Source organism: Ammospiza nelsoni, chromosome 10 (assembly GCF_027579445.1).
Source record: "Ammospiza nelsoni isolate bAmmNel1 chromosome 10, bAmmNel1.pri, whole genome shotgun sequence".
Taxonomy (NCBI): domain Eukaryota; kingdom Metazoa; phylum Chordata; class Aves; order Passeriformes; family Passerellidae; genus Ammospiza; species Ammospiza nelsoni.
The window spans coordinates 21179522-21201563 of record NC_080642.1 but is presented as its reverse complement, the minus strand read 5'-3'; the positions used below and the strand labels follow the sequence as shown (position 1 = coordinate 21201563).

At 42.5% G+C, this 22042-nt stretch overlaps 1 protein-coding gene across 1 annotated transcript in view; it reads right to left on the bottom strand.

Moving 5' to 3' along the window:
- Nucleotides 1-22042, bottom strand: part of UBXN7 (UBX domain protein 7) — a 28314-nt gene that overhangs the window by 5419 nt on the left and 853 nt on the right. The window contains exons 2-10 of the mRNA XM_059479505.1: nt 17960-18107; nt 15799-15866; nt 12971-13036; nt 10780-10892; nt 4800-4946; nt 4331-4421; nt 2517-2644; nt 1185-1578; nt 689-768 (exon numbers count right to left, since the gene is read on the bottom strand). Of these exons, the coding sequence (XP_059335488.1) occupies nt 689-768; nt 1185-1578; nt 2517-2644; nt 4331-4421; nt 4800-4946; nt 10780-10892; nt 12971-13036; nt 15799-15866; nt 17960-18107 (1235 nt within the window). The remainder of the gene's footprint in view (nt 1-688; nt 769-1184; nt 1579-2516; nt 2645-4330; nt 4422-4799; nt 4947-10779; nt 10893-12970; nt 13037-15798; nt 15867-17959; nt 18108-22042) is intronic.

Genomic DNA, 22042 nt, shown 5'->3' with positions numbered 1-22042 from the left:
TGTTAGACTGACTACATTTAAATTTAAATGAGCTGAACTGGCCACTGTGTCCTGAAAACTCATGGCAAACAGGAGCACAGTAACCTCTTTACACTCTGCTCCCTGCAATATTTTGATGGAAATTCAAAATTTGAATTTGATGGCCATTCACATGGACTTCTCCAAGGTAAGGAGGCCAAAGCACAGCTGAGACACATCTGAGGCACAATAATTGACCAAAATTCTACCTCCCATGCAAAACCACCAACATTGTGTAATACATTTGTTTTGGGAGAACTTCCTCCAAAGTCTGCTCCAACATCCACGTCCAGAAGGGTGGGTGGAAGTATGATGGGAGAGATGGAGAATGAGGAGTTCCACTTTTAGAAACAAAGCCCCAGAAATGAGAAAGCTGAGAGCATTTTATGGTAATTAACAATTAATGCAAAAGCCATTTAGAGTCATTTTATAATGGAAATGAGCAGTGTGGGGATTCAGGAAGACACTGGAGTGCACACAAAACCCAAGCTGCAGTGGAGACACACAGAGCCAGTGGTTACCAGAGAGGAATGACATGGATCACAGGGCAGGCACTCCCTGGATACACCTCTCCTACTAAATCAGATTTCAACAGTGTCTCCCCAGGCACAGAAATTCTCCAGTTTCATCTTTCCTCTACTCATAAAGGATTCCCATTAAGGCCACTCACCAGTAGTTTAGCTTGTTCAGGCAGTGAAACTTGTTCCCTCTTTCCATCTGGATACCTCAGCATCAGCTGTGCCTTTGGTCCTGCACAAAGGAATTTATCACAAGTTAACACCAGGGCAGCTGAGCTGAGCTCCTGGGTAGATTTTAGGTGGGGCAGCACAGCAGGGTGAGGGACTGGAGACAAACACAAGGTTACAGGCTGTGGAGATAAATTTTTATCACAAGACTCTTCCAAAGCAGCAGTGACTGACCCCAGGCAGTGCCCAGAGCAGCTGTGTTACACCAGAGTGGACTTTACTCCTGGGCAGGACCTGAGTCAGGGAATCCAGAGGGGCTGTGCCCAAGTGGTGCTGCTCTTGGATCGCTCACATGTCTGCTGGCAAGGAGGGAGGAAATCAGAAGGGATTCTTAAAAGAAGGGATGAAACCAGGCTTGGCAGCCTATGAAGAGTTTCAGGCAAAAAAGGCCCAACAAAAGCAATAAAAAGGGGCACTTACCATTCACGTCCAGGCCCCGGAAGGTGCTTTCAGGCTTGTCAGGTGACTCCTCCAGAGCCCCTGCATCGATGCAGGGCAGGACTCTGTGGTTTGATGTTGTCCCAGGCTCAGTCCTTGCAGAGGGCTCAGGCTGAGGCCTCCGGCTCTCCTCTTTTTTACACCCCAAGTCCTTGTGTGGAGACTTCCTCAGCTTGGCTGGAATCTCTGTCTCCTCCTCCTCCTCAGAGCCACAAACAGAAATAAACTCTTCACTTCCAGAAAAAAGCTCTGACTCCGACTCCTCATCTGACCTGCTCTCCTGCTTGGCCTGGGAGGAATCAAAATGGGTCTCCTGCAGGGAGGCTCTGATGGCAGCTTCCAGCTGGCTGTCCTCACTGGCATCGATGAGACTCTCCTGTGGGATGCACACAACATGTCACCAGCATATTTTCTGAAAATATGACAGTGACATTTCTCTTTGCCCAGGATTCTTCTCCTGGGAAGCTGAGGAGCCTCAGAGAGAAATTAAAACGATAATTATCTGATTCCTTCTCCTGTGTTTGCTGCTTTGGAATGTGGTCTGGAGATTGTTTACCAGCTGGTCATTGTTTGATTTGTTCCATGTGAATTGTTTTAATTTAATGGCCAATCATGTCCAGCTGTGTCAGACTCTGGAGAAGAATCAAAAGTTTTCATTATCATTCTTGTTAAGCCTTGTGTCTGCATCCTTTCTCTATTCTTTAGTATAGTTTTAGTATAGCGTAATGTAATGTAATGTAATATAATATAATGTAATAGAATGTAATATAATGTAATGTAATATAAATCTATGAATAATGTAATGTAATATAATGTAATGTAATGTAATACAATACAATACAATATAATACAATACAATACAATACAATACAATACAATACAATATAATATAATATAATATAATAGCCTTCTAAGAACATGGAGTCAGATTCTCAATTCCTCCTTCATCCCGGGGACCCTGCAAATTCAACAACAACACACACTGCCTGCAAACATGCACTGAAAACCAAAAGGACATCAGTCTTCCAGAAGGGAAGGCACTTAGCCTGTCAGGATTACATGCTGTAATTACTTAGTGGCTTCTCCTTGGAGTTCTGCATGGAGTAATCAATATTCCTTTCACACTCTGACTGCTAAATTCGAACCAAGTGCCAAAAGCACAAGCAGTCACCCCGGGAGAAGGCATTCCCTGGCACGCTGAGTTTCTGCATGCCCCTGCACAAACTCCTTGAGTGTGTCTGGGAAATGAGGAGAGCTGGACAAGCCCAGGTCAGAGTGCTGCTCCAGGCTGTCTCCAGGGAGCCCCACACTTACAGAGCGGGAGCATTTCTGGGGAGGGCTGCTGGAGTGGCCGTCCAGCTGGCCGTGCTCGCTCAGGAACCCGGTCACTTGGTCCAGGAAAGAAGTCACATCCAACTGGTGCCACTCCACGAGCTTCTGGCCTGGGGAACAAAAGGTGCCATCAAACAAAATTTCAGCAAAACGCTGCAGTTTAGTGGTCAAATGTGAAGACTGTGTATTTTATGATTGGCTTTTTGCAAATATTAAAATGAATATTATATGTGTTATGATAGAAAGTTATGCTGTGTTAATTTTCTTAAGTAGTGTGTTAAATATAGTTTTAGGTTATAACAATGTTAAAATAGAAACTATGCTATGTAAGATATATTTTTTTAAAAGAGAGGAATGAGATACTCCCACTGAGATAGCAGTAACTGGACACCTAAATCTTTCAGAGAAAGAGAAATCATTGCTCCATTATCAGAAGAAACAAACTTCTTCCTGCCTTGCTCAGCCCTGAAGACACCGTCAGGATTCAGAGGAAGAAGCTGACCACACAGAATCCTGTGTTTGAATGGAATTTATGCATCATGTATGAGGTGTATGAATATGCAACAGGTTATTGTTTTTAAGGGTTAATCCTTTGTTAATGTGTGTCCTTTTCTGGGCTTATTTTGCCCAGAAAGAGGTACCTGGACTGTCTGTAACTCTTTGTTTCTGTTGTCTCATACTGTCCTAATCCAAATTGTCCAAAATATTATTACTGTAATTATATTACTATTTTTATAACCATTTTATTACTATTAAACTTTTAAAAATTTAAAAACAAGTGATTGGCATTTTTCACATCAAACACACCAACTCACTGCTGCAAGAGTCCTTATTTGAGGAACTGCAGCTTCCCACAAGCTACCACCTGCTAATTATGGAGCTTCCTCCTTCCACCCACTGAAAAAGGACAGACATGGATACAGACACAGCTTATTTCCATTCTTTTCTTTTAACCTCTGGGAATGTGAGCACAGAATGGTGAATTTGGCCTCAAAACCAAACCATTAAGTTTATGAAGAAGCATTTCTCCATTTTTGCCAAATTAATTCTAACTCTTGGCAAAGAGTATTTGTTCCCAGAAGGAAAGTGCTAAGAAGAGAATTCTAATTTCAGCTGCAGTATTAAAAAATGTATTTATTTTCAGGTGGTTTAAGTCAGCTACACAGAGATCTCATCTCTATCATTTCAGTCCTTAGAAACAGGAGACCAGACCAACATTACATAACCAGGCAGCTGCATTATATGATGATAAAAGAAGCTGCTGGATACAACAGAAAAAGCAACAACTTTGAAAGAGCTGGAGGGAGAGGGAGGAGTTTGATTGTTCAGGTAAAAAACATGCAAAATGAAACAAAAACTCAAAGCCAATATGGTATTTCAAAATTAAGAAGCAATTTAAAGTTATTGCTGAGCCTCACAAAGCTCTGTGGGAGGAGCAGAAAGCAGATTCATGCAGCAATTACAAATATTGTAGTTATTTATCACGTGACTTCAAGAAGCTTTTGAAAGGCTTCAAAAAAAAAGAATTCAGAGTTTTTCCACCAGATGGAACTATTTTCACTTTCTAAGCAAAATACTCGCCAAGCTTCAAATAGACAAAATTTCTGCAAGTTTTGGGTGTTTAATTCCCTTAGTTCCTCTGGGAACATGCTGAGTCAGTCCTTGAGATTCTTCAGCCAAGTGTAACACAAACTGCAGTGGAAGATATTCCAGCCTACAACTGTCAGTGGATAACTCCATATCCAGTGGATAACTCATGGAATAACTCCAGGCAAAGCAGCTGCCACTTGTCTTACCTGTCCTGGGATCCAGGATGGACACATAAGGGAAGTCTGCTAATTTATAAAACTGTATGTACCGCTGTCCTTCCTCACTGTCGTGGTACACCTACAAAATGGGGCACATTAGTGGCTGAAAAGGGAACAAAACAAACTCTACCTTGAAAATGCACAGAGTTTTTCTTTCTTCTGCAGCATAAACTGCAAATGGTACACACAGCTGTAACTCTGAAAAGCTGGAATTAAGCCTCTAGAAACTACATGGTAATATCTTGTTTGCAGAAGTGAAAGGCAGTTTATGTCTTCAAATGCATATCCATGAATTCTATCTCCAACCATAAAATACATACACTCCATGGAGCACACCTTTTCTGCAGGATCACCTGGAGAATTCCATCTTTTCCAGATAATTCAATTTTTTTCCCCAATGTCCCATCTACCAAGGCACCAAGTTAAGCCACACATCCATCCCCAGGCAATTTCTCACCTGCCAAAAAATGAAGTGGTCCCTGATGATGTTCTTCACAGCCTCGTTGCTCCACACATCACGGTTGAGGCACTGGCAGGCAAAATCTTGCACGTTCTGAATGTTTATCATGAGCCACTTGTTCTGCATCTGACCATACTCCTTGGCCTGAAAGCAGAAGGAAAAGTTTGGTTAGATCAGGCTGAAGGACCAGACAGCATCGATGCCAGCAATGATCAGAGATGGCTTCTACCACTGCCAGACCTTCCACCAAACCCCTTCACAGTGAGGAGGATGGACAGAGCTAGTGAAAAGGCACCCACAAAACAGAAGGCAGGGCTGAAGGATCTGCTTTAAATGAGCCTGGTTGAATTACAGAATCACATCGATGAACAGAGCTGCTGCATTTCAACAAGCCAAGCACAGGGAGGGAAAAGCAACTCAGAGGGGGGACACACATGGCACTGCTGAATAAAGTATTTATTCAGGGAAAAGTGTAGTCAGTCCCACTGATCTGACAACAAAGACCTGCTCAGTCTAAAGATAAACCCATGGACCATCTAGTTAAGTAGGCTGCATAATTGACAGAGGACTTGCATTGATTCAACAGCACCCCTTCTCTGCGTGTTTTCTTTTTCTCTCCAAGTTTTGAGTTACTCTGTGACTGTCCAACTGCCCAATTAGGCATCCTTTTTTGATGCTGCTTATCCAGACTGCAAGTGGGGAGGGAGACAGGAAGGCGCAGGAAGAAATCTTACTGGTTTGAGTCACAAAGCTGGCACTGTCTGATTGCTTGGTTGCAAGTTAATGGTAGGAGTTTGATCAAGAATGTAATTCTGATCGCTGAACTGTCATACCTGTTGAAAAAAAGAGGGCTAGATCAACAGCAGGAATGCTCTTACCACCTGGAAAGACTGGAGCTGGCATAGGAACTCTCTTGGCTTTAAAAAAAAATAAATTTAGAAGTTATGCTCACCATCCTGCTGGTAATCAAAGGAATTCAAAGGATAAAAGAATTTAAGGGAATCAGGATGTTATGGAAGATTTTGCTGTTTGGGCATTACTTTGTTCCCCAAACCAAAGTTTTACTTTTGAAATGAATTTTAGCCTGTGCAGTTAGGAACAGTCTGTCTGTCCATTGTGTCACAGACAGACACGTGAACCCCACACACTCAGCTTCACCAAGGCAAGAATCTCAGCCTACAATGTGGCCAAGTGCCCTGCAGAGGCAGCTTTTGTATTACTCATAGGAAAAAAATGAAGGTAGAAGCATGGAAAAATCCTATTCCCACAGGGGGCCTCACACTAATTACTTACCACTAAATTTACACTGCCAGCATCCAGGTCACCAGTGAGAAAAGTGGGGAAGGTGACACCTAAGTAACTGGCAAGGGTCTTAAATATAATTGTCATGCTTTTATTTAAGGGACTTGTTTTGAGCTAGCTGCTTTTTGAGAATTAGTTCTAAGAAACCAGTATGAGATGAGGCCTAGAGGCACTGCCCAAGTTTAAAGGGAACACAAATCCTTGTGTTAAATATTTAAGTCAATTGGACTGCCTTAGTCCTGAGTTCTCAGGTAATCTGTTAAAAGAACACTCCCAAAAATATGTAATTAGAAAGCTGGAAAGTGCATCTTATTCTTCTATCCTCACTCTCTATCTTTTAATATTAATGAAAACCTCTGGCTCTACCATTCCTCTGTCCAGCTGAGGGCATTGGAAGGATGCAAGCAAGAAATTCCAAAAAGAAAATCTACAAAACTGAGTTTTCACCTGCAGAACAGCCAGAGCTTTTTAAACTACTTTTAACTTCTTTCTAAAAGCAAGCTTTGGATTGAACATTTAAAAAGACACAGTTAAACTGCTGCTATCTCATACACAGAGTTCTTACAAGGCTCAAGGGGTTTTTCTGAGAGGGTGGAAGGACAGCAGTGTGAGGAGAAGAAACACTCTGGATTTGGAGATTATATTATATTATATTAGGGTCATTTTGGTAAGTGACAAGGCAGCAAGGGAAGGTTCAAGAGCTGGCTTGTGTATCCCAAAAGCTGGGATCTGATGGATTTAGATCCTCTGTTTCCAATATCAACTTTCCCTCCTCCTTTGAGGTATAAAGGCCAGTGGCAGAGCCCACAGACAGGGCAGTACAGGACAGCCACTCTTTGAGAGCAGAGCCACTGGAGCCCAGATGCAAAAACCAACCCAAACCAAACCAATCTGCCCTAAGTGTGCCTTTACCCTTTCTGCCCAGTCACATAATTCATCACTACACCAGCAACCTGGTGAGGCAAGTCTTGCTTTATGCTCAGTGCTGGATCTCTGTGCAACTTTGGCTCCAGCACTACTAAAAATAACTTTTCCTCCCATTTGACTTCTCTGAACGTGTATGGTTTAGAAATGTTGGGGTGGTTTCTGCTGGCTCAGTTTTGTTGAAATGCAATCCTTTCAAGGCAGCAGAGAGAAGGAGGAAGTGGAGCCAGCACCTTGTGATTCTCTGGACATTTGTGTGACTCAGTGGGGAAAATAACAGCTGACAGAGAGTCAGAGCAGGACATAATCAAACAAGAAATCTCCTATTTGGTCACACTTCTCCTTCCTACCTGGGGCAGGGCACAGATCCTTTCAGCACCCAGGCACTCCTGAGCCACAGCTGTACCTGCAGCTGTGCTGCCCCAAACCAGGCCAGAACCACCTTATGTACAGGTAATTGCTCAATTTGAATACAAGGTCAGCTTTCAAATGATTGCTGCTTTTTAAGTAGAAACAAAAAACCCCTCAGAGTCTCAGCTGTAAAGCAGGGAGCAGCTAAAAAAGGTTATTGTTAAATGGGAAAAAGAAATCATATAGACAGACTTGAAACTCTGCAATGTGACATTGTCACTACACTGACATCTCTCACATCTCTCAATCATCTCTCACATCACTGGTATATAGAGAGAACACCTGCAATTCTTGAAAGTATCTGAGAACAAAACCACAATGTTTTGTATCGGACATCTTTGGTGTGTAATTTATTTATTTCACTTGAGGGATTTATTTCTAACAGATTCCACATTCATGGGAGAACTCTAGTCAGTCACACACTGAACTTTACAAGCACAGTGATCATAAGCTGTTCTCCATGTGGAGCACAATGCTTTTTCATATACAGCAGGTAAAAAGCCCCCAAAAAAGTCACTAAACACTTAAATTTTTTTCTGCCATGGAGTTAACCCCACCTATTCCTAAAGCTAGTATTACTAAGTCAAAATGAAACAGCAACTTTTTGGGCCTTACTGGTAACAAGGTTTCATTGTAACTTGAGAAAAGTGAGGTTTCTTGGGGAAAATTAAAGATAATTACATGTACTTAGTATCAAAAACCAACCTTAAAGTACCCAAAGAGCAGCAACAGCTGATGAGTGACAAAGATACATAAGACCAGATGTCACCACTCCTGCCAACAAAGCTCTAAATCCTAAATGGTTCTCTGGTAAATGTGCATGGCACAACCCTGGCAGAGTGTTCCTGCACACCCCTCCAGAGACTGGAACTCACCACACACCAACCTTGGAAAGAAAACCCCACTTAGATCAAAGCTTAACTCCAAGAGCATCACAATGACAGGATTTAGTCTTTGATAGTCTGGAATGTGATGTAATCTCTGGTTTATCATTTAAATCCATTTATCTCAGCATACAGAGAAGGGAGAAGCCAAGAGCAGCTTGCTAGAGATGAATTTTGGGAGACTGTAGTCACTGAGGCCTTGCACTGTCCCAGGCTGAAGCAGTAGAGCAGTTTGCAGGCAGAAAAGGTAAAATGCAAAGGGAAATGGTCTACACACTGAGAAGGTGGGAAGAGTTATATTGCAAGGAAGTTGAGGAGCATCAGTGTGACATGAAGGGTATCCCATGGGATAAGGAACTGTACAGGAACACAGCAGGGTGAGTGCCAACATCAGAAAGTGTGCAGGTCTTTAGAGTGCAGGTACTGCACAGAACAGGGCAATGTGAGTGTACACAAACCCCTTCCCCAAGCCCAGCCCACCCCCTTTCTTAAATTACCTTTCAAGACTGAATAAGAATGCAGAGACTTTAGGACAAACAAATCCATCAATCATTTATTTCTCTCTCTGACACCACTTCTGACTGTGACAGATGCCACAATCAACACTGCTGAAGTCCTCATACATTTCCAGCAAGACCCAAGGAGAGACAAGCAGCCATCTCAAACTGCACAGCAGAGCTGAAAGGGTACCTGCTGACTGCTCCTGCAGCAGCACTGCCTGCTGCCATGTGAATTCCCCTCACTGGTGCCTTTAACCACACATTTGCTGGTGTCACCTGTCACTGTCATATTTTCTGAAAAATCTCTTTGCCCAGGGAAGGTGAGAAGTCTCAGAGAAAAATGAAAACAATATTGTCTCATTTGCTTCTGCTGTGTTTTGCTGCTCTGGAATATGGTTTGGACATTGTTTACCAACAGGTTCTTGTTTCAAGTGAATTGTTTTTACTTATTGGCCAATCAGGGGCCAAGCTGTGTCAGACTCTGAAGAGAGAGTCATGAGTTTTTGAGTAGTATCTTTTAGCCTTCTGTCTCTATCCTTTCTCTATTCTGCAGTATAGTTCAGAATAGCATTCTTTAATATAACATAATATCATAAAATAATAAATTAGCCTTCTAAGAACATGGAGTCATTCGCATAATTTCCTCCCTTCAATGGGGGTTTCTGAAAATGCCACAGTCACCAACAGCTCTGGACCCCAGGCCCAGCAAGCACCATCAGCTGGAAGACCTGAAACACATCTTTTAAGGCTGCTTCTCTGCTCCCACTGCACCAAATTCCTCCCCAAGCTGGACACTGCTGCTCTCTGCCAGCATCCTCTCACAGCTGGAATTCTGTTAAGGAGATTCTGGAGGGCACCCTCAGAACACAGGAATTAGTGACAAGGCAACTGATCCCCAGTGATATGGGAAGCATAAAAAGAGAGATGGGTAATGGGATAAGAGCTGGAAACTCCATAAAGGCACACAGTGTTTCACCAAAAGCTCTCCAGCAGTGATCTAGTACTTGTGCACAGCAGTCAAGGCACATGTGAAAACAAGGTAAATCATATTTTTGTTCAGTCAGTCAGTTGTGCAGACTTGTGCAGTTGGTTCTCCAACATCTGTATTGCACCATTTAATCATTACTTTGCATTCCCATGCAGTAAAAATAAAGATAATTTCCATCATCAAGCTCATCTATTCAAAGGTGACCAGGAGAAAGTTTAGTAGTAACTGGAATTTCTGAAAAATATCTGGAAATTATGCACTCAGAAATTAAAAATATATACCAATCTGCATGTTCTCTAATCATTACTTAAGTCATTGATCCACATCTTAACAATTTAGGGATAGATACACACATGCCTACACAGTCAGGGAAGGTGACACCTGAGATTGTTTAAAGCTGACAGTGTCCTGTATCTCTGGGATACTTCCCCTAGCACCACCAGAAGCAAAAGACAACCACTGTGATTTTATAGAACAGCTCCACAGAGGATGAAGTTGTGGCTTGATGACAAAGACACATTGAAATACTTCTACTCACTCAGGTATCAGAAGCCACTCAGCCATGTTAACTCCACCTGAGCTTCTCAGCAGGGCTGTGCTGCAAACCACACTGCCCTTTGCTGAGTCCTCCCTCACCTGTGCAAAGCAGTCTTAATCCAGCTTTTTCTATGTCCTCTATGGACACAGTTCAAGGAATGCAATCTTCCCATTCTGACCAGCCTCCCTTGCTCAATGAAGCCTTTCACCACATTGATATTGAAACATAAACCAACATGGTCTGCAAGGTGAGGACTTGGACTTGATGATCCTGATGGTCCATTCCAGGTGACACCATCACCAGTGAACTCCTTCAACACATCACCAACATTCCCAAGGGCAGTCCATCAAACATTTAGCACTGCCCAGTCTTTTGCAACCTCTGACTGTGCAGCCATGCATCATGGTGACCCCCAAGGGTGAGCCCTCACCGTTTCAAAGCTGCCTTTGTGCATCAGGTCAATGGGAGGCCTGAAGAGATCTGCCAGCGTTGTCAGCTTCTTGTCCACGGCCCCTCCGTTGCGGAGCTCCTGCTCCTGCCGGACTGCACGGCCCCAGGAGGAAAGGGACAGAGTTAGACACACACACACACTCACCAGGGGCATCCACCACTGCCTAAATGCCCAAACACACAGCTGCTGGGGTGAAACTCTCTCCAGCTCCTAGGAGGTTTGGGGAGAACAGGGCTAGGGCAGCTAAGCAGTGCAAATCCCAGGATATCTCTTCCCAGGGTCAGTCCTGCTGAACAAGATTGGCTGGTGTGTATGGGAGAACCTCCCTGTCTCAACTTTGTATCTTAATAAACCTGAGGGGTCACATACCAATATTTGAAAACAAAGGAGCCAAAAAAGCCATGACTTGTCCCAGTGATGCTTTTAAATGGGAAACTGAGCTAGATTGTAGCAATGTAACTTTTAAAAGGAATATTTCTATTGTAGTGTTTCCATTAGTTGGCTGTGGGGCAATCCCACAGCAAAGAAACAAAGAAACAGATTTAGTTTAGGTAGACAACTCTCTTTGGATGTTTCTTTTAAAGTAGTATCAATTTTCTTTTAAAGAGTATCAATTCCATCTGAAATAATACCAAACACATTTCCAACACAGACAGGACCATGGACAATAAAGGTAAATCACAGCAGACACACGATGTATTTTATAGAACGAGGCCAGCTGAAATGGGCAATAACAATCCCATGGCCACAACTTTTCCAGTGTGGAAGGAGCTGTCAATGGGCCAAAGCATAAAACCCATGCTTGAGGAGACACACAGGGAATGAAGCATCCCTGTGGAGCAGCCCTAGGAGCCAGGAGATAACGTGGAATTTCATGGCCAGGGCTGCTTTTCCAGAGACAGCCAGACAGTGATGTCCACCTGTCAAGTTCTGCCAAAAAACATGATAAGGTTTCACCATAAATCCTCACAGTGTATCTCTCACATGTTGGGCATCTCTAAATGTCTGAAGAGTGGAATCACAGGGTGGTTTGGTTTGGAAGACCCTAAAGATCAGCCATGGGCTGGAACACCCTCTGCTAGTCCAGGCTGGAAGATGGTGACAAAAAATTTAAGGGTATTGATTATGTACATGGTGCATTTTCACTTCTAAAGCTGCCAGTGATTTCAATACTTGTTGTGTTCATCATTACTGGAAAAGGGGAAAGAAAGTAACTATCAACACCTCTTTTCAGTTTGGCAGCCAACCCCTAACTGTGTGGGAACATGGTCCATGGACCCCAGTGACAGGATGAGGAAACAGCTTCAGGTCACACCAGGGGAGGCTGAGATTGGATATTAGTGACAATTTCTTCATGGAAAGGGTTGGCCAGCCCTGGCAGGGGTTTAACAGACATGTGGATGTGGCACCTGGGGACATGGGGCAGCAGTGGCCTTGGCAGTGCTGGGAGAACAGCTGAACTCAGTCTAAGACTTTTCCAACTTTCCTGATTCTGTGGTTATACCTCAGGAATGTTCCAGCAACATCAGCACGACAGCCATAACCCAGATGTGAAACACCTGGTGCTGTGCTGTCACAGAATCTCATTCTGTGACACTTCCTGGATGAAACAACAGCCCTGCTTTGGCATCTGGAGATTCTGTGCATGAACAGCCAAGGGCAAACAGCAACTAAAGCCACAAGAACTTCCTGCTCAAGGAGGAAGACTCAGGGCTACTCCAATGTAATTCAAGTGCCAGAATGTCCACTGCCTAGGCAAGGAAAATATCCAGTGGATTTATTTAATTTCTGCCTGAGTGCTAAGATTCTTCTCCCTTTTCAGTTCCCTCTAGAGAAGAAAAAGGGGTTTTTTTGAGAGTTAGCAACACCAAAGCAGACAGAATATACTGTGATAATCATAATTCTACGATTCTATACTTCTAATAATGTACCCTGCTACACAATTGGCAATTTAAAAATGTTTCAACAACTGAAAGCTGTCCTAGCCTACAACAGGAATGATTTCGTCATCTTATTTGCATTAAAAGAAATAAAATAAAATAAAATAAAATAAAATAAAATAAAATAAAATAAAATAAAATAAAATAAAATAAAATAAAATAAAATAAAATAAAATAAAATAAAATAAAATAAAATAAAATATCAGGCTTGCTGATCTGTAGACACTTACTGGTTTCTGTCTGAAAATCCCGAAAGCCATCAAATATTGAGCGAGCAGGTCTGCGTCTTTTAGGAGCTTTAAAAAAAGTAAAGAATTAATTGAAAAGTATATTATCAAAATAAATACATATTAGTACATTCCATCACATGTGTAGGAGAACAGAATAGGAACCCCAAGCAGGGACTCTGTGGGAGTAGAGGTCATTGGGAAGGGTTGGAGATGGATGGAAGTAGGCAGAATGTAATTTGTAAATTCCATTCCCTAGCACATCCTCCCTCCAGCAAACCTTAGCCCAGAAACAAAACATGAATCAAAATACAGAGAGGATTAAAGCCCCTTCTGATGGGCTTGCCAAGACCCTTCAGCATGGAGTGGCAGTGCTGTCACAGCATCATCTTGTCACAATTCCAGCCAAGATTTTACCCAAGGCCTTCAAGGGGATGAAAAATTTCCGAAGATTAAACTCCATGAGAATTTTTTTTTTTTAATGAAGAAGCCCATTGTTTTTTTTTCTACAATGCATTTCTACTTTTTTCTAAACACTTATCCTGATCCTGTCCCAACTTCTTGGCTGGACTGACCAGCCACACTCTTCCAGTAGATCCAGCATTGCTGTTTGCAAGGAAACCTTCAGAACTGATTATCTGCACAGAGAGCCCAGGATGGGATCAGAAACAGTGTCCTCAAGTCCCACTAAAATCCTAAGGTACAGCACAAGCACTGCACTTAGAAGGAAAACAGAACTGCCTGTCAAGATTATTGCAGCCACTTATCTCATTTCCCATCAACTGAAAGACAGAATTTCAAAGCCCAATTGCTACAAGACATAATAAATAAAAAACAAATTAAAGTAAGATAAATAGAACCTATACCCAGCGGAAATGTGATGAAACAGACAATTGTGGAAAAAGAAAGCAAGCCTGAACAAGGGATGTGCAGGAAATAACACCTCTCAACTCCAGGGAGTAAGGTCTCCCTCACTCTGAGTGCTCAGGCACAAGCCAACCTCAGAACAATTTAAACTCAGTTGGAACAGGAGCTGAAGGAGCACTGGAGCAAAAGCAGCATGTCCCTGCCAGCAGCACAGGTGAAGAGGCTCTCAGCAACCCAGGAGGATCCTTTGTACTCAATGATGGGATCCATGTACCCAGCAGGGCACAAACACACAGGGTCACCTCTTCAGCTGGAAAAAACCTGAGCTTATACAACCATTCAGTATGACCCTTAAAAACAGAAACTGCCACCTCCCCTGCTGTAAGGCTACAGCTGAGACCAATTATCTCTTCAGGTTCAGCTCCTCTGTCAGGCTGCTCTGTGCCAGGAACACAAGTGGCACTGCTGGATCACAGAGTGCTAGGAGGGAACCACTGACCCAGGTCAGTGACAGTGTCACTGAGATCAGTGTGGAACAGGTAGGTATGAGAACACCAAGTGTTAGGATCAGCAGATCTGAATCCTAATTACCCACAGGAGTGAACAGATCTTTGTCAAAAACACTGTTGGGACACAGGAAAAAGTGCAGAGAGCTCCTCTATCTTCAGAGGCATCAGCAGGGCATCCTCCTCTGGATGCACATTTCCTGCTGCAGGACTGACCACCTCTGCTACTAAACTCCCCACTTCCAAAATCCAGGTAGGATGGGAAGTGCAAGGATTAGATAAACACAGTGTGTCCTTGTTTTCATGTCACTGCATCTTATGGTTGAGACTTTCAAAGTCCAGCCTCACTGCTGCTGACAAGGTGGCATTTCAGCAGCAAGGGGAATGTCATGAAATTACAACAATGAAGCTCACAGAAGTGCAAAAACACTTCAAGGAAAGCAGATACTTTGTACATCATTCCCTTTTTGCCCAAGTGCAAATTAAGTTTTTCAAATTGTTGTCACTTTATGCATCTCACATCAGGAAGTAGAAGTTAAGTTAATCCATTTTAGTGATTCATACTCTGTCTAAGGAATAAACACTTACTGATGGGACTGGGGACTGAAGCATATTAAACGAGTCAAAATTGTCCAGCTCCCAAAACAGACAGGAAAAAAATTGCTAGAAGCACTAAAACTAGAAAAGCTAATACTGTTATTTGTATTTTGCAAATACAGCAAAAAGGGAAGTGGTGTGCACCTGTACTGCCTGGCATTGTGTGCTCCCTCTGAACCACCCTCAGCTTGTGCATCCTGGCTAAACACCTCTCTGAGGCTGAAAAACAGTCAAGAAAAATCAGTTCCAGGGTACACCTGAAACTTGGCCTCCTTCCCCTTTCTACTAAATGATACGAAGGAGCATTTCCCATGGTGTGAGACCACTGCAGTGACAAGCACTTGCACAGCCTTCCTTGGTGAAAAGGGCAAAGCCCTCAATCCATCTGACATGGCAAAGGCCAGCCCAGAAATGACCTGCTCCACATGAGAAGGACAAAGACAAGAAAAGCTGTGCACAGCACAGCTTAAAGAGCAAATTAAATTCCTGCTTGAGAAATGGAGAAGGGTATGGGCAATCACAGAGTTCAGCACTTCTTTCTGATCTGTCATCTCAACAATCTGTCCTCTTCATTTTCACTTGTCAGCCAAGGCTCCATCTTCCATCCCATTTCCACAGCAGTACCCCACAGTTCTGGGCCCCCAGATGTATACTTAATTAAGTTAATTGGCTGCCGCCTCACAAAGTCTCATGACGCAAGATTTAGCAAATTAGTACCTCTGGGAATAAAGCATCTCTTGTGTGTGAGATTTTTAATACCACTGGTGTTATTTCTTCTTATTAAACAAGTTTTGATTTTTTTAGGCACTTAGCTCACCTCAAGTTAAAGAAAACAGAAACAAAATAAGAACACAAGCCTACCTCCAAACAAGGGCTCAGGCTCTACTAAGATTTCCTGCTTTTGAGGAATTGGAGCTCGTACTTCATCCCTATCAAGGAAGAAGAAACAAAAGAAAAATCAGAGAGATGATAATATTCCAAGTACTGTACAAACCACATCTCATTATGCTCCAAGGCTCCTGCAACTCAAACCAGTTAAAGATGCTGCTGTACCACTGCAGAGAATGAAGAGGGTTGGGATTAAGTGGGTTTTCAAGGGAGAATCTGTTCCCACTCATGACCTGGTACCCTGTGCACTGAGAGCTGCCATGGATAACTTTTGATAAAACATCACACAAACCCCTGAGTGACTTGATCCCAGGCTTTGCCAATCTGTATTTAAACATTTTTTGTTCTTGAAAAACTTTGTTAGAACTTGGAAGTGTTTAAAACCTTACCAAAAGATGTTAAATAATCCACTTACCATCCTACTTTCCTTGCTAGCTACAGAGAAAAAATATTATCTTCTTGATTACCAGCTTTTGTCTGTCAGAAGACTTTTTGCTTCCACCTGAAAGTGACACCTCTCTCTTTCCCAGAAGGAGGAACACCAGGTCAAGATGGCCATTCCCCCCATTTCTGAAGCAGTTCTTGGCTTACATAACTGGGCTCCCTCACATGTCAACAGCTCAGTCAGTTATACTTGCAGACACTCACAGGTAATCCAAAACAACAATTAGGAGAGGAGAGGAAATCACCAAGAAATCACTGTGACAACAGTGTGGTCACCTGGCCCATGGATTTTTGTGCAGAAGGATTTATCCATTGCTACAACCTGTCAGTGAACTCCCTCTTCCCCCAGACTTCCAAGGTATGAAGAGTGCACTCTGCAGCTTTTGAACATGCAGCTTTCAAAAGGTAACTCAGGATGTCAGGACATCCTTGCTCTTACCCTCCACATCTTTGATGCTCTGTGCAGCTAGTTACTCTCCACTTGCACATTTACTGTTCTCTCCTCCTAGGAGGAACACTGAGCTGATCAGCACCTGGAGGGTGTTGAGTATAAAAAAGAAAGTATTCCAAGAAAAATTTGGAGTCACTGATGTGCCAGAAGTTGTCTAGAAATAAGAACACTAACCTATATACCTATTTTAACTTTGTTAAAGGCTCAAGTAGGAAGGCACCTCACATCAGCTATAAAGCACTAAAAGAATTATTTAAATTTAAATTTACACATGTGCTTCAGAAGTATGAGAGGCAAGGATTTTCCTTTATAAGACAGCTGTCTTTTTCCTGGAGTGGAAGATTTTCATAAGTACAAAAGCCTGGCTTGCATTTAATTTACCATATTTAATGAATGTGATTTATACCACTCAAGATATTCCCTTTATCTAAGGCAGTCACAATAATAGGCAGCACTGAGATTCTCTGATGTGCTTAAGTGGAAATTCTCTTCCTTTTGCAGGCACCTGATGTGTCAGAGACTGGTGAAGGTGCTGAAGGTGCTGATTCCTCTGCATACTGGTGTACAGGCACAGCTTTCCAGTGCCATGGTTAAACCACTACAATAAAACCCTCACAAGTCAGACTCTTCTCCCAGGTAAGGAGAGACAAGAGGAGACAAAACGGCCTCAAGTTGTGCCAGGGGAGGTTTATGTCAGATATTATGGCAAATTTCTTCACAGAAAAGGGTTGTAAAGCACTGCACAGGCTGCCCAGGGCAGTGATGGAGTCACAATAAACATATGGATGTGGCACCTGGGGACATGATTTAGTGGTGGTGGTGCTGGTTTGATGGCTGGACTTAATAATCTTTTCCAACCTTAAATTCTATGAATTTATGAAATGGGAGTAAGGTGGCTGCATTTATAAGAACCAAACCAAGAGAACTCTCTCACTGCCAAATTAGTGTAAAGCGAGATTGCTGAAGCATTTAAAAATGAGACTCTCTTATTACTGGATCCTTACTTTAACAACTTGGGCTCTGTTTGTAAATAACAGCAGGTGAGAGCTCCAGAAAACTTCTGAAGTGCAAGAGACTCACAAAGCAGAACACTGGAGCAATTAACTGACCAAGAGCAAAGCAGCGTGCAATGCTGTGCTGAGGAGTGGCAGCTGCCTGGTTGGCTGTGCTTTGCACAGTGCCATCTCAGTGCCATGGGAGGGCCAGGCTGGCTGGCACAGCCGTGCCCAGGGTACGTACTCAGGGTGCGGGCGGGCAGCAGACACGGCTGCAGAGCTGGTGCTGGGCTCCTCTGCTATGCCCCCTCCATCCAGGAACATGGTGACAGCCATCTCCAGGTTGTTGTTGCAGGCTTCCAGCATGTGCTTCCCCACGCTTTCACTGGCACCTGCAATGCCAAAGGGAAAGAAATCACAACGTGTGGTTATTAATTGGTGTGGTGTGGTGAGGGTTTCTAGGATGAGGTGAGAGGTGAGAACTGACTTCAAGCTCTTAGAAGGCTGATTTATTCTATTATATTCCATTCCATTGTATTACATTATATTATATTGTGTTATATTATACTGTATTGTGTTCCATTCCATTGTATTCCATTGTATTATATTATATTATATTATATTATATTATATTATATTATATTATATTATATTATATTATATTATATTATATTATATTATATTATATTATATTATATTATATTATATTATATTATATTATATTATATTATATTATATTATATTATATTCCATTGTATTCCATTATATTATATTGTTATATTCTACTATATTGTACTCCATTCTATTGTATTCCATTATATTATATTATATTACATTACATTATATTACATTACATTATATTATATAATATCCATTATTTTACACTGTATTACATTATATTACATTGTATTACACTGCATTACACTGTATTGTATTGCATTATATTGTATTACATTATATTAAAAGAAAATAATCTATTAAAACTATACCAAAGAAAGAGAAAGGAGACATCAGAAGGTTAGAAAAGAATGAATAATAAAAACACAGTGACTGACCAGAGTCCTGACACAGCTGGACTGGGATTGGTTATTAAGTAAAAACAATTTACATGGAACTAATTAAAGATGCACCTGTTGGTAAGCAACTTCTAAACCACATTGCAAGCAATCAGATAATTATTGTTTCTATTTCTTTTCTGAGGCTTTTCAGGAGAAAACTCCTAGCTGAGGGATTTTTCATAAAATATAACAGTAACAACAGCATTTTGACTGGAAGTGCCCAGAACAGCTTTCTCTCTCAAAGCATTAATAATTAGGAGGAACAGTTCATCAGCTGCCATTTATCCCTGAAGCACAACTGTGAAACGTGCACAGCTCAGGGGGAAGGGGATGCTTGCAGTCAGGACTGCCAGGCTTCTTCCTGTCAGCAACTGAAAACCTACAGGAAACCATCTGAGGGCTTTGAGCACGATGGGGATTTTCTTCTAGAGGTCAGACATTTTCAGACATGAGTCCAGAGGAGAGCAGGAAGGTGCTGTGAGGGCTGGAGCCAGGCTGGGAGAGCGGGGGGTGCTCACCTGGAGAAGAGAAGGCTCCAGGGAGACTTTACAACCTCTTGCAAGTGCCTAAAGGGGCTCCAGGAGAGCTGGAGAGGGACTGGGGACAAAGCATGGAGGGACAGGCCAGGACAATGGCTGCACACTGACAGAGGGCAGGGTTAGACGGCATACTGGGGAGAAATCCTTCCCTGTGAGAAAATAGAGGAACCCTCTAATTTTGTGGATCCCCACACTGGCACAGGGTGCCCAGAGAAGCTGTGGCTGCCCCTGAATCCCTGGAAGTGTCTTGGAGCACCCTGGGACAGTGGAGGTGTCCCTGACCATCACAGCAGGTAGAACAAGATGAGTTTTAAGGTCCCTTCCATGCCAAGCCATTCCAAGATTCTATGGATTTTCCAAGCAGGCAGACAGAAAGAAAAATGAAAACCCGACTTAACATTTTAACAGGAAGAATATTAAATCAGCTGCTAAAATTTTTTTATCCACTTGTAACAGACATTTAGAGAGGGAAGAAAAGACACTCTGATTTACTGATTCTGCTGAAAGGCAAAATCAAACCAGCAGAAGTTCAGTTTATATAAGAAGGGGGAAAAAAAGCAGCCAAGAGGGAGAAAGTAACACTTTTCTACAGAGTTCTTTGTATAATAACTAACATTTATTCAAATCACAGAATCATGGAATGGTTTGGGGTGGAAGAGAACTTAAAGCTCATCCTGTTCTACACCCTGCCATGGGCAGGAACACCTTCCACTACCCCAGGCTGCTTCAGGCCCTGTCCAGACTGGCTTTGAACACCTAAAGTGCAACTAATCCCAGTTTTAAAAAATGCTCAGGATGAAGCAACAGTTCCTAACATCACCTGTAAATCTTTCCTCAGAGGATGAGCCTCTGTGTCCCAACTTCTCCCCAAAAACCATCCCATCAGCAGAAGCTCCCTCAGGAGAAGCTCTCCCACATCCCAATTCTTTACAGCACCTTCTCCCTAGGTGGTGGACTGCCAAAGAGCTTCTTTTCCTTTGGAAAGGCTGGTGGAGAGGAAGAGTGCTAAAATGCAGCTGAACCAGTCTGGGAGCAGCTTTGGGATCTGCAGGAATTGTTCCTAAGTTCACAGCAAGTCACCAAAATGACAACACTTTGCCCAAAAACAGACTCACAGACAATGTCAGTCTGGGCAAAACACATTCAGATATTTCTCAGATTTTCAGGGAAAGACTCAAGAAGCTCTGGTTTGAGCACAGAATACACTCTGAAACTGTGGAGATCAATCAGTTCTAAATAACCTGCACATCAAACCACGGAGAAAGCCAAACTGACTGAGGGAACAGGTTTCCCAAAACACCCAACCTGCCACAACAAGCACACTGGGATGACAGGCAGCTGTGTTTTTAAGACCTTAACTGAGCTGAAGAAAGTGCAAAATAAAAACTAGTGATACCCCAAAAAACCAATGAGAAGTTCAGGTTCTTCACTCAAACGATTTTTTGGCATTTTCAGCACTTTTCAATGTTAACTGTAGCAATGAAACCACACCTGTGAGCCTGGAACACACAGACCCCACTCTGCACCTCCCTGCAGAGTCATGCAAAGATTCATTTGCAAGAACTGGGAGAAAAATGATAATTCAGCCCTCTGTTGTTATTAAAAGAGACACTGACACAGCAAGTGCCTTCACTGATTTCCCCTTATCATTCCTGAGGAAAGTGCCAGTATTTCAAGCTTTCAGTCATTTCAGAAACAGAAATTTCTAAATATTTGTTAAGTTTCAAAGCAAATTTCACAAATATCCCATAATTTCCTTGAGGAAGACTGATGCCTTGAGAGGCTACCTAGAACAGAGGCTGGGCAGAGTTAAAGGAATAAAGTAGGGATTTATTTAAAGGCCTTCAGAGGCTACACTGTGAGCAGTACAAGAGCCTGGCTGTGGGTACACCCAAGATGGATCCAGGGTCACAAGTTTTCACTTCCATAAGTTTTGGTCCATTTCCATATTGGGGTTAATTGTCATATTACAGCCTCAGGTTATGCAGTCCCATTCTCTCAGCCTGCTCTCCTCAATTCACTGCTGTTTGTACTTTTGGGCTTGAAGCTGCAATGGTGTCCTTGGTTCTAGGGCTGGAAAAGGATTGTTTTGTCTGACTAAACTGTGAGGAGAACTTTCTAACACTACACATGAAGTTCAGAGTTATACACTAATGCAGAACAGAATCTGGAAAATGTGAAAACTGAAACTTGAGGCAGCAAGACACAGAGGAGTTACATTCTGTTAGCAGTACTCTCCTGGATGAGAGCACCAAAGAAACACAATTCTGCCACCAGGATCAAAGAAAAGCATCAGGGACTATTTCTCCTCATCCCTGATGCTGGAGATGATTCCCTCAGCCTTTCCCACAGACAGGAGTGACTGGAAACACAACTCTGAGCTGAAAAATCTACTAACACAAAGCACTGAGGTGTGAGCACCTGTCACACCACAGGCAAGCTCCACACACTCCTAGATGCAACCTTAAATTCTGTTAAAGGTAAAAACAAAACTTCAAAACTCCACTTGACAGAGGATGGTTGAGGCCCAGCAGGGTATTTCTTTTTTGGTTTTGAAAGCATAGAGGGGTTCTCTTATGTTGAGCATGAAATATGTGTCTAAACATGAAAGGTGTCAGGAGGAGGAAAGCAGCACAGCTCTGCCTGTTCTGGGTCAGGTTTTAGCAAATATCTCACACACAGGCACATACTACCGAAAATATAATTGCTAGAGATTCTTTTTCTTCAAAG